Source organism: Erinaceus europaeus, chromosome 2 (genome assembly GCF_950295315.1).
Source record: "Erinaceus europaeus chromosome 2, mEriEur2.1, whole genome shotgun sequence".
Classification (NCBI taxonomy): Eukaryota; Metazoa; Chordata; class Mammalia; order Eulipotyphla; family Erinaceidae; genus Erinaceus; species Erinaceus europaeus.
Window position 1 is genome coordinate 53,725,050 of NC_080163.1, and position 12,072 is coordinate 53,737,121.

The 12,072-nt window shown below is 41.8% G+C and overlaps 1 protein-coding gene across 4 annotated transcripts in view; it reads right to left on the reverse strand.

The window, feature by feature from the left end:
* DPYSL3 (dihydropyrimidinase like 3) overlaps positions 1-12,072 on the reverse strand; it is a 139,930-nt gene that overhangs the window by 41,137 nt on the left and 86,721 nt on the right. For 3 of the 4 annotated variants that reach the window (XM_007516363.3, XM_060180536.1, XM_007516364.3), the window contains one exon: positions 912-1,000. In XM_007516363.3, the coding sequence (XP_007516425.1) occupies positions 912-1,000 (89 nt within the window). Of the gene's footprint in view, positions 1-911; positions 1,001-3,967; positions 4,054-12,072 lie in introns of all 4 variants that reach the window. The other variant, XM_060180544.1, reaches the window with a different exon arrangement.

Sequence of the window (12,072 nt, forward strand, 5' to 3'; positions counted from 1 at the left end):
CCTCATATTGAATAAATAAAAATCAATATTTTTATTGTCTATTTACTGGATAGAGACAGCCAGAAATCAAGAGGCGAGGGAATGATAGAGAGGGAGAGACAGAGACACCTACAGCACTGCTTTATTACTTGCAAAGCATTCCCCCTTCAGGTGGGGACCAGGTCCTTGTGCATTGTAACATGTGCTCAACCAGGCACACAACTACCTGGCCCCTAATAGGTATGTTTTTAAAAAATAACTGTTCTCTCTACTCCAAATACCCTCTCTGAAGAGATCACTCTCACTTTCAAATCCCTTATCTTCATTTAAACTCTTAGTACTTATTACACATCAATTTTACATTTTTAGAGTGTTATAATGAGTGTGCACTTCTCAGTGACTTTCCAGATGGGGTTACATCTTCCTTGTCTCCAAGACCTACTAAGTGCTGGCCAGTGCAGTTTGCACAAGAAACCCTGAGCATCATTCAGTATACTGGACACAGACTTTTCACTGCATTCATGTCATCCATGTGCACTAAGGCTAGCTCCTATTTTTAAGGGATTATAGGAATTCATGCTGGAGAAGTAAATTAAAGACTTATTTTTACCCTTTATTGGGGGGGGGTATTAATGGTTTATAGTCAACAGTAAAACACATTAATTGGTACATGTGTGACATTTCTCAGTTTTCTACATAACACTAGGTCCCCACCTAGGTTCTCCTCTGCCGTCATGTTTCAGGACCTGAACACCCGCCCCCCCATGCCCTGTCTTTTATTTGGTGCAATATACCAAAAAAGACTAATGTTTTATGGAGAAATGAAGCAGAGAACCACCAGCTCACTATTCAAGAAGAAGTTAGCTTCTTTTTTCCAAGTCTTAAGTGAAGAAAGTCCAGAAAATATAAAGCAATGGTTTCTATATACTTACTTTATTAAGCCATCTTCCATGTAGATATCAGCATAAAATGATTGATCATCATTGACAATTCTGCCACCCTTGATAAGAAGACGGTCACTCTGGAAAAGAAGAGGAAAGTATGTTATTTTCATGCCTCAGATTTCAGAGTGGTATACAGAGGTTTTCACAAATCATTGCTCTGGAGGCCTCATAAGAACACACTACTAGAAATATCTGTGTGCTCAGTGCACTCAATGAATGGGGCAGGTGTGCTGGGTAGGAGTCAGTCTTTGTCTCTAATTCTGTAGTTTCACCTCATGTTTCTGAAACTTATCATAGTCATTCAAAATATAGCTACTCTAGAGCAACACTCTTCATATTATCTTTTCAGCTTAAGAAGTCCTAATTAAGACTGCCGAGCTGGTGTAGTGGCTCTGCCCGTGGACTCTGGGGCAGACAAGACTTCAGGTTCAAAGCCTGTCCTCACCAGAAGCCAGTGGTTCACTGCTCTGGGGGAAAAAAACAAGTCCTAATTATCTAAAGTAGGATTAACATTTATCTTAATACCTGGGATTGTTCTGTTGGCATTCAATGCTGATTCTCAAAATAGAATTTATCATCAATGTATACAATGAAACAGGCGTTCTTAAAGTCATTTTTTAATTTTTCTAAGTTTTTAAAAAAATTTTATTAGTGATTTAATCATTACTGACAAGATTGTGGGATAAGAGGGGTAGAATTACACACAATTCCCACCACTAGAGTTCTGTATCTCATCCTTTCCATTGGAAGCTTCCCTATTCTTTATTCCTCTGGGAGTATGGACCAAAGATCTTTATGGGGTGCAGAAGGTGGGAGATCTGGCTTCTGTAATCACTTCTCTACTGGACATGGGCATTGACAGGTCAATCCTTCCTCCCAGCCTGAAACAGCCATTTTAAAAGTCTTTATAATAACATGGTGATTGTGTTAGATTCAAATTACAGGCTATTTATACATGTGTGCACACAAATTTGTGTATAACAAAACAACTGGATGGAGAAAATAATGTCAAACTCCAGGTAGAAAAATCATGTAGGATTTATATTTGCTTCACTATAATAACTAGTTCTCACAGTATCTGAAATGCATTTCTTTATTACTTTTATTATGAGAAAAATGTTTTTATGAAAAACATTCACAAAATAATATAGTTGAAGCTTTAATAAGTGCTCCATCTGCAAACAATACATAAACACTCTAAGGTTATTAAGAAAAATACAGACATTTTAAATATAAGAGAGTGGCAAATAAGTGCCTACTTTGGTGATTTCAGGTTTCATTAAAGGAAGAGCACTTTGACTGCAGCGTGAGGGGGTTGGATACATCTTTGTAGGGACTCTGAGGGTGAAGACCATTATCAGGAGTGCAGCTCCAGTGTGAATAATGAGTAGCAACGTGGATTTTTGTTAAGAATTCAACTTGCGCACTTCATCTCTATCCATTTAGTCATCCATTTTACCACCTACCCATTCATCAATTACTCACTAGTCCATCAATATGCCCATCTATCCCTCCATTCATTCAATTATTCACCTGCCTGATCATTATTCACTCATCTAACTCATTTATCAAATAATTGCTTGATAGGCATTATCAAGTAGATAGAGTGATGCAATTATTAAGGAGTCACACCAGGCCATTGCTTTTATGACAGTTGGCACATGTGACAATAAAGAAATGAAAAAGTCAATAAACAATATAAGATTGTACTGATAGTTGCAGACTATGTGAGAGTACAGCATTCTTAAATAGAGGTTGAAAACGGTCTTTTCAGAAAAGATTGACTTACTTAAAGGTTAAGGATAGAAGACAACTGCAGGCAAAGTAAACAGTGTGCTCAGAAGTCTTGAGGTAGGAATAAGTGTTGGATCCTTCCCTCCATGCCTCCCTCCCTCCCTCCCATTGCCTTTTCCTTCCCTCCTTTTCCTCCCTTCCTCCCTCCCTCCCTTCCTTCCTTCCTCCCTCCCTCCCTCCCTCCCTCCCTCCCTCCCTCCCTCCTTCCTTCCTTCCTTCCTTCCTTCCTTCCTTCCTTCCTTTCTTCCTCCCTCCCTCCTTCCTTCCTACCTTCCTTGTTTCTTTTTCTGCTAAGACTTTTGGTGGGCTTTTGTACTTACTCAATTCCACTGCTTTCAGAAGAGATGTGAAAAACAGAGAGGGAGCTATATAGAGGAGAGATACAACAGCCCAGCTCATAAAGCTTCCCTTTTGAATGTGCTCCCACATGGTGGCTGGAGCCTTGAACCTGGGCCTTCACACAAGGTAGATGTGTACAACCAAATGAGCCATCTCCCAGTCCCCAGTTTTTTACTCTTTGAAAGGGACGTGACATGGGAGGAGGTTACAGAAGTAGGCACTGGCTTTCAATGAGGACTTGGGGAATACCAACAGGTAGACTGACTTGTGACTTTGGAAATAGAAGCATGTGAACAGGGCCAGGAAACGAGAACTGAAGCTAGAGCTCCAGGTGGGCTATAGCAAATTACCACCTAATTTCTTCTGCTTCCAAAGCATTGCGTGAGAATAACCAATGTCATCATACCATATTACCTGGGGAGAGGATTTATTTAGGAGATACAAAGCAACGGAGCACTTCGGGGAGCAGATGAACTAATGAGTCAGATTGCACTCCCAGCACACCCAATCTATAGGTCTCTCATAAGCCAACCTCTGTCACCTTCTACTATGCACTGTCTCCTAGTTGTTATGGGTACAAAACAAAGAGAATAGTCGCTCAGGCTGCACATTAGTCTTTCTGTCCACCAAGCCTTTGGGGAAAAAAAAAGTTCTCTTTGCCTACTTATGCTGGCACCCAACATCTACTCTCTCCTTTAAAGGGAAGCTTCCAGCTAAGTGTCTCTCCCCCAGGACACACAACCCGATTTGCCAGCGAATTCCACCTGCTCCCACTGCAATTTAATTCAAACAATCATATTGCTCCACAATATTGCTTCATTGTCCATTTGCCTCAGAACACAACCAAGATCTCTTTTAGTCATGGGACCATATGCCTTTTGATATTTCCTACCACAGTTCTTGAAGCTCACCTTATAAATCTGTTAAATGGCACGCAAAACTGGATAGCTAGCTAGATGGATGGGTTGGTGGATGGATGAATAGATGGATGCATGAACTGATGGATAAAAGGGTGAAAGTACGATTTCTGTATCAGTTTGAGGGAAATGCAATCGGATCAAATAAACATCTGAACTAGCCAGAATCTTGTACCTTTAAGAAAAACAAACTAACTGGGGGTGAGAGTGGGGGTGGTAGCAACCTGGTTGAAGGCACATGTTACAATGTGCAAGGATCCAGGTTCAAGCTCCTGGTCCCCACCTGCAGAGGAGAAGCTTCCAGAGCATGAAACAGGTCTGCAGGTGCCTTTGTTTCTCTTTCCCTTTCAGTCTCCTCCTCCCCTCTCAATCTCTCTGTCCTATCTGTCCCTCCCTTTCCTTCCTTCCTTCCTTCCTTCCTTCCTTCCTTCCTTCCTTCCTCCCTCCCTCCCTCCCTTCCTTCCTTCCTTCCTTTCTTCCTTCTTCTTCCTTTTTCTGCTAAGACTTTTGGTGGGCCTTTGTACTTACTCAATTCCACTGCTCTCAGAAGACTTTTTTTTTCTAGACAGAGATGTGAAAAACAGAGGTGGAGACATATAGAGAAGGAGAGATACAACAGCCCAGCTCATAAAGCTTCCCTTTTGAATGTGCTCCCACATCGTGGCTGGGGAGCTTGAACCTGGGCCCTCACACATGGGCCCTCACACAACCAAATGATGGATGGATGAACAGACGGATGGATGAACTGATGGATAAAACTGATGGGTGAAAGTACGATTTCTGTATCAGTATGATGGAACTGCTCTTGGATCAAATAAACATGTGAACTATCCAGAATCTTGTAAATTAAAAAAAAAAAAGTAAAGTAACTGAACTTTGCTATAATCTATTAATTTAACACAACTATAAGTTTATGGGAAGCAGTCCTAGGAAATGGGCTTCCCAAACTGATGTGAACACCAGAAAAAGTACAGAACCCCCACCCCAATTTATGATGCCAGGTGAGTAGTATCTCAGCCTCACAAATGGCTCTACTGTAGCCACCAACCAGCCCAGCACCAAGTCACAGGGCAGCACTGACAACCTCTACTCCAGACAGCTATGTGTGTCTACAAAGGTGACAGAATATTCTCCAGCAGTAGCTTCGGCATACTATAACAGCTGTTGTTACCTGTGCAGTTACAGTGTTTTTATGATGTTTCATATCTTTCTAGAAAATTGTTGAAGCATGCTGGTTTTTAAGAAGTGGCCAATTACTGACAAAACTAAGACCAACTATGAAACATTACTAACCTTCTGCCTAGGAACATCAGTCTTGAGCTGCCAGAGTGATTATCACCTCCTTCAACAAGCATCAGATGTCAGTAAAAGGGCAGAAGATATTATCTCAGGCCTTATGTAAACCAAGGGATATTAAGAGCTGATCCAGTGGAACTAACACCATTAAGACATGCCATTGGAAGCTCTTCAAATAATAATTAAATAAACTTCCTTTGATTCAATAACTAGGCAACTCAGCATATTGAGCATAAAGGCAAATTATATACTTAGCTTGGGTTTCAGAGAAGGGAGTAGTAACAAGACCATTCCCTGCTGTTCCGTGGACTACAGAACTCATATTATTTGCTTACATCATACAGAGAAGGGATATCAACACCTCAATTCACAGAGCTCAAACAATGCTGCCCTAGGGATGCTAAGCTTGTCTCCCCAGCTTTTAATAATAAAGCGCTTGATGAACCTGCTTAATTCATTTTAAGTCTTTGCATGCTTGTGGATTCACTACAAAGGGTAGCCTGGGCAAGCTGATGGCGGACACAGAAGAGGCAGAAAGGCACGTCTTAGACTTGGCACAGAAGAATGGCATAGTTACCAATCACTCCCAGGGCATAAAATCAAACCTCACTATAAAACATGTTTATCTGTGAAATTATGTTCCTGTACATTCTATGGACAAAACCCAGCAAGATATCCTAAGATGGTGATACAAAGACTGAATGACCATGATATTGTGGGGTTTTCTGCTCTCTGGGGCAGTAAAGTGTCCATGGTCTGAGGCCTGAGGAGGTAAAATGTCTAGTTTGGAGCTTACCAATGTTTGCCATGTACTATCTAGGAAGAATGAGGAGATTTTTAGAGCATTCTGGTGTAGCCTGGAGGGCATCTGGAACTAAAAACAAAGTTATCCAGAGCACAAAGCAAACATTCGATAGCTCTGGCTGCCTTTGATTTTGCACAGCCACCAAGGGCTGGAGAAGGCAAGGTCTTACATTCTAGTCTGGGGTCAGGTATATATCAGTTGGTCAATTTGGGGTTCAGGTTGGTTCTTCACCTCGTGGGAAATAAAGTGAGGCTACTTAACTAGAAGTGTGAGCTTAAAGAATTTAAACTTCTGCCCCTAGTTGAGTGTACAAATTATAGTATAAGGACCCAGGTTTAGGCTCCTGGTCCCCACCTGCTGAGGAGAAGCTTCACTAGCGGTGAAGGAGTACTGCAGGTATCTTTTTTTTTTTTTTAACTTTTCTCCTTCTCTACTGCCCCTACTTCTCTTCCTTTCTATTTTCCCCTTCCCTCTCAATTTCTCTGTTTCTACAAAATAAGTAAATAAATAAAAATATTTAAAAATAACTTAAATTATTTTAAAAACCTGTTATCATAATCATCATTTTTAGTTCAGAGTTGATAGCAACTACATTAGATCAGAGGGTGGCTGTCAGGAATAAACTAAGGGCATAAAGTGAGTATGTCTGTGTACACATAAATTAAATACATAAAACATGTGCAAATAGTAGTTATATCTATTCCCCTGCATATTAGTTTAATTTTTTTAATTTTTAGGAAGTATGGTGCAAAGGAACAACTATTCCCATTTTGCAAATGCAGACAGTCATGAAAAGAGTTAACTGATATCCTCCAAGTGACAGATCTGAAACATTCCAGCAAATAGGCAGCAAATCTAGGTTCTACACCACATACTAACACTAACTTCACTGATTTCTATCTGTGGCAACCACACCAACTGTTTTTAAACTCCAAGACAAGTGGCCCTTTGAGGCTCTTTTTTTTTTTTGACACTGAATCTGAGTGTTCAGAGCTGAAACTGTGGACCAGTTCTCTGCATTAGGCAATTTGAGGAACTCAATGACTTTTAAACCCTCTGTATAAAGTCAGCACATAAAACCTTCCCTTTATGACACGAATGGGGGGCAGTGTAGAAAAACTCTCTTAAGGGGTCAGGCGGTGGCACACCTGGTTAAGTGCACACACGACAGTGCACAAGGATCCAGGCTCAAGCCCGCGGTCCCTACCTGCAGGGGGAAAGCTTCACAAGTGGTGAAGCAGGGCTGCCTGTGTCTCTCTGTCTCCCTCCCTCTCTAGCTCCTACTGCCCTCTCAATTTATCTCTGTCTCTATCCAATAATATATAAATAAATACATTTTTTTAAAAAAGAAAAACTCTCTTAACAAGGGATGCCATTAAGAATGGCTGTGATCGGGCTGGGGAGACATCCCACCAAAGCAGGGTGCTTGCCTTTTCATGACTATGGCCCAGGGTCTAACCCAAGCACCACCAGGGAGTGCCATGACACAGGAGGGAGGGTCCTGTACTGAGATGTCTCTCCCTCTCACAGTCCTTCTAGCTGAAAAAATTGGCCTGGAGCACTGAAATGACACAGGTGCAAGGTGCTCCCCCAGGCCAAATTAAAATTGCTGTGAGCGAATCTAATAAAGAATGAAAGCACAGATTGGAATAGTGGGTTCAGGAGTTGGTGCAAATATCACTATTGTGCATGCACATTACTATGTGCAAAGACCCCGGTTCAAGCCCCTGAAACCTACCTGCAGTGGGGAAGCTTCATGAGCAGTGAATCAGTGATGCCACTGTCCCTTTTTCTCCCTCTCTATTGCCTCTTCTCTCTCATATTCCTGTCTCTATAAAATAAAAAAACTCATAATAATTATAAATATTTAATTTACTTATTTTATAAAGACAGAAATTGAGAGGGAAGGGGAGAGAGAGATTCCTACAACACTGTCTTGTCACTTGCAAAGCTTTCCCTCTGTCGTTGGGGTTTGGGGGCTTGAAACCAGGTCCTTGAGAACTGTAACATGTCCACTTAACCGGGTATGCCACCATAGGGCCCCACTCATAAAAAAAAAAAAAAGATTGGGAGTGGAGAGATAGTGGTGGATAAATGGCAATGAGTGTGATGAATCATACACACAACTGTACTTCTAATATCTTAAGATATTGTAAATTAATGTTAAATCAACATATGTGTATAGGTATATGTTAAATTCTGGAAACATTTTGGAGGTGTTGGCATCCAGTTTAGCCCTCCTCTAGTTTCCAATATAAGATGCCAAATGACCACCTCCACTCATCTCAGAAACATCTCCCAGGGAAATCAGTGTCCTCCACAGATTTCTTTTGGGTCAATAAAGTCAAACTAAGAACACTAAAGGCACATCTGTGTCGTACTCTGCAGATTGTCCAGCAATGTAGCATCAAAATTATCAACATAGGAAAGAACAGAAAAGAGGGTAAGATGGAGAATGGGTGCTCTGACATCAAATCTTTTGTTACCTGGATTTAAATCATAAGGCACAGTGTCCGACCGTCCTTGGAGACTCAAAAGTCCTTTTAAAGTCCAGATGAAGGAGCAGGTGGTGATTTAACAAAAATTCCCATCAGGGTAATTAGACTCAACTCCCTGAAAATACATCCACTCCTAAGATTATATATCAGGATCGCCAAATGAAATAGATGAGAACTGCTTGTTTTTCCTTAGGCAGCTCCATCTAAAGTAAAGAGAGAGACATGGGTTTTCTAAGCTAATCTGGCTGACTCCAACATGGTCTTCAGAAAAAAGGAGTTGGATAGGTTTTGGGGAGATTTATATGTTCTTGTCCACACTCTGCTGTTAAATACACAGTGTTGTTCAAGATACATAGACATGAGTTTGAGTTCTGGCATTGACACTATCTCTGTTTAGACAAGTGACTTCACTTCTCTAGGCTGCCCTTGCCACCCCTGTGAAATAGGGATAAGGAAACTTTGCTCTCAGGGTGCTAGTAAGTTAACCTGGGACATACTTATCTGTAAATCGTTGAACTCTGCACAGAACAAGCATTCAGGGAGTTGAGTGGTAGCGCAGCAGGTTAAGCGCAGGTGGAGGAAAGTGCAAGGATCCCAGTTTGAGCCCCAGGCTCCCCACCTGCAGGGGAGTCGCTTCACAGGTGGTGAAGCAGGTCTACAGGTGTCTGTCTTTCTCTCCCCGTCTCTGTCTTCCCCTCCTCTCTCCATTTCTCTCTATCCTATCTAACAACAATGACATCAACAATCACTACAACAATAATAAAAAAGTAAATAAATAAAATTAAAAAAATAACAAGCATTCAATATGTATGAGCAAAATATCACCTTTAGTCCTTACAATTATGTGTGTCTATTGCAGAACTCCCCACTCACAAATCCTCAAGGAGAACTGAACTAACACTTTGTTGATCAAAATACAACAGGCCTTGCCACAGAGGGGAATTCCAGAGATGCCAGCCAACCCTCAGCAACTGTTCTCAGCTCCTGCCACCAACAGCAGCCAAGGTCAGCCAAGATTTCTCTTCTTAAACCCACCCTCATAGGCCAAGTTCCCACGGCCCCTGCAGACCACCCTTCCTCTTGAGGAGAGGAGATAACAATTTACTCCCTCTTTTCCAGCAGGACTGGAGAGTGGGAGATGAGGCTGCAAACCCACCCACTCCCCCACACACCCCAAGCCCACTCACTCTTCCTTCCTCATGCAGGGATCTGCTTAGACAAAACATGTGAGAATCATGCCATTAGACAGAGAGAAGGAGATGGGAGAAGACAGGCTTCCTGAAGAGCAATGCAGTTTCTTGGCCAAGTCTTTACAGGCTGGTCTATTCAAAACCTCTAAGCTGCTTCAGATGAAGTTCAGAAACATTCTTCCTTTCTCTCAGCACCCAAATGTACTTAGGACTATCAGCATGAGTTGCCTACAAAACACAAAGCCCTAGCTAGGACATATAACAAGTGGGAAACACTGTTAGCAATCTCTTTAATATGCTGGGTATGACCCCAAAAGGTCAAAGTGCAATGGAGGAAAAGGCAGGAGGCTGGGAAGTAATAGCCAGGGGCAGTAGTCACTGGGGTGGGTGACACTTAGTCTTCTGAACAACATCAAAGCCAGCTACTTGCATACTTGCCTGCCTGGAACTCCCTCCTCAGTGCCCCCTCATCCACCATTTTAAAGATGTAATTATCACAGGGCCAGACAAGTTATGTGGTCTGCCTCAGGGCAAAGTAGAGTGAGGGAAAACACTGTGAATGGTTTCTTAATCCCAGCCTCTTGAAAAATGGTCTCTCCATCATCTCCCATAAGGTTCCAGACACAGATAAGCCCAAGTGGATAAACAGACCAGGTTTGAGAGGGTGGGGAGGGGAGCCAGAGCCTGAGTACAGGAGGGGCAACAAAGCCATTCCCTTCTCAAGAGAGAGGGTCATCAGGGTCAGGAAATTCCAATCCTGTCACTCAGGGACTATTTCATGGAATCTGATAGGTCCTGTAAAACTGTACGGCTGATGACTTAGTATCTTCTAGCAAATTTTTTTTTCTCCCCTGCTGGGCTCTTGTATCTGTCCAATTCCTTTCCTAGTGTTTTTTTTTTTTTTTTTTCAATTTCAAACAGAAAGAGGGAAAGGGAGTGATGCTTCTCCTGATGGTGCTCCTATGCAGTAAAGAGGGCGTTAACTCAGGTTGGGTCATAGGAGCAAGTAAGCTATCCCCTGGTGTGTAAAAGTGTGCATTTTTAAAAGTAACACTATCCCAGTCCAGCAGATTCTAAACCTGTCTGTATCACTAACCAAAAATAATCAACCTAGGAGTGAACAAAGATATCACATCTCTAAATTTTGGCTATTATCCTCTGTTTGTCTTCAAAATGATTCTCATGTACAAGCTCAAAGCCATTGCCTTGACTGTAAAAGAGATTAACTGAGAGGTATGTGTGATAGCCCTGTGCTGAGACTTTTTTCTCTACTCAGAAAATGTGTAAAAGAATTAGAATGAGATCAAACTTTTAATTCAATGTCATTTAACATCATCTTCCAGAATCACCTCAAAGGACCTACAGTGGGAACATCATACCTATTCTTGAAATACGAAAACAAGAAGATAAGGTAGTTGGAGTGAGTGTGGAAATTAGTAGTCCCTATCTGAAGACAGACAGTGCCAGGATATAGACACAATAAATAAGGGTGAGGCCCAGGAGGCAGCTTAGTGAATAAAAGCACTAGTCTTAAAAACAGGAGGTCCTGAGTTTGACCCCTGGTATTGCCTATGTCAGAGAGATGCTCTGGTTCTCTTCCAAACAAGCAAACAAATATCTTCATAAAAAAAAAAAAAAAAAAACGATGCCTAGACTTAGGGAAGGAAACCTGGAATGGTTGCTGCCTAAGATAGAAACTAGTACTCACAGCAGTTCTAGGAGTTATTCAGAGTTTAGTTTAGTCATTCAGGAGCAGGAGTTTGGAAGCCAGAGAGGAATCAGCACTGCTGCCCCTGACTTATTGTGTGATTGTAGGCAAGTGGCTCTATTTATCTCTGGGCCTCAGCTGCCTTAGCTGAGTCAAGCTGTGGCGTCTCTCTCTCTAAAACAGCCTGCACATGCATCTATAAAATGCAGATGATGCCAACCCCACTGTTGTGAGAATTCACAACAGTGAATTCTGTTTGTGAGAATTCAGTGTCAGGGTGCAGGGTCAGACACACAGAAAAGTCTTCATAAAGGGTGGGAAGTAATGATTATTATATACACCGCTGGGCAGTGGCACACCTGATAGGGTGTGGATGAGGAGATAGACTGACACACACCTATCTTGGAAAAAGGTAACCTCCTGACAGTAGCAAAAACTGCAAATCAACATTCCCTTAATAAAGCAATGCTAAAAGTTAAAAAGATTTTTTTTTTCAATGTATGGATTAGCAAATGCAGGGCATCCTACAGGGAGAAACTGGAATCAATTTAGCAAATAAAGGGGAGTGGCTAAAGGGAGTGTTGATGTCTAAGGTTTCAAGG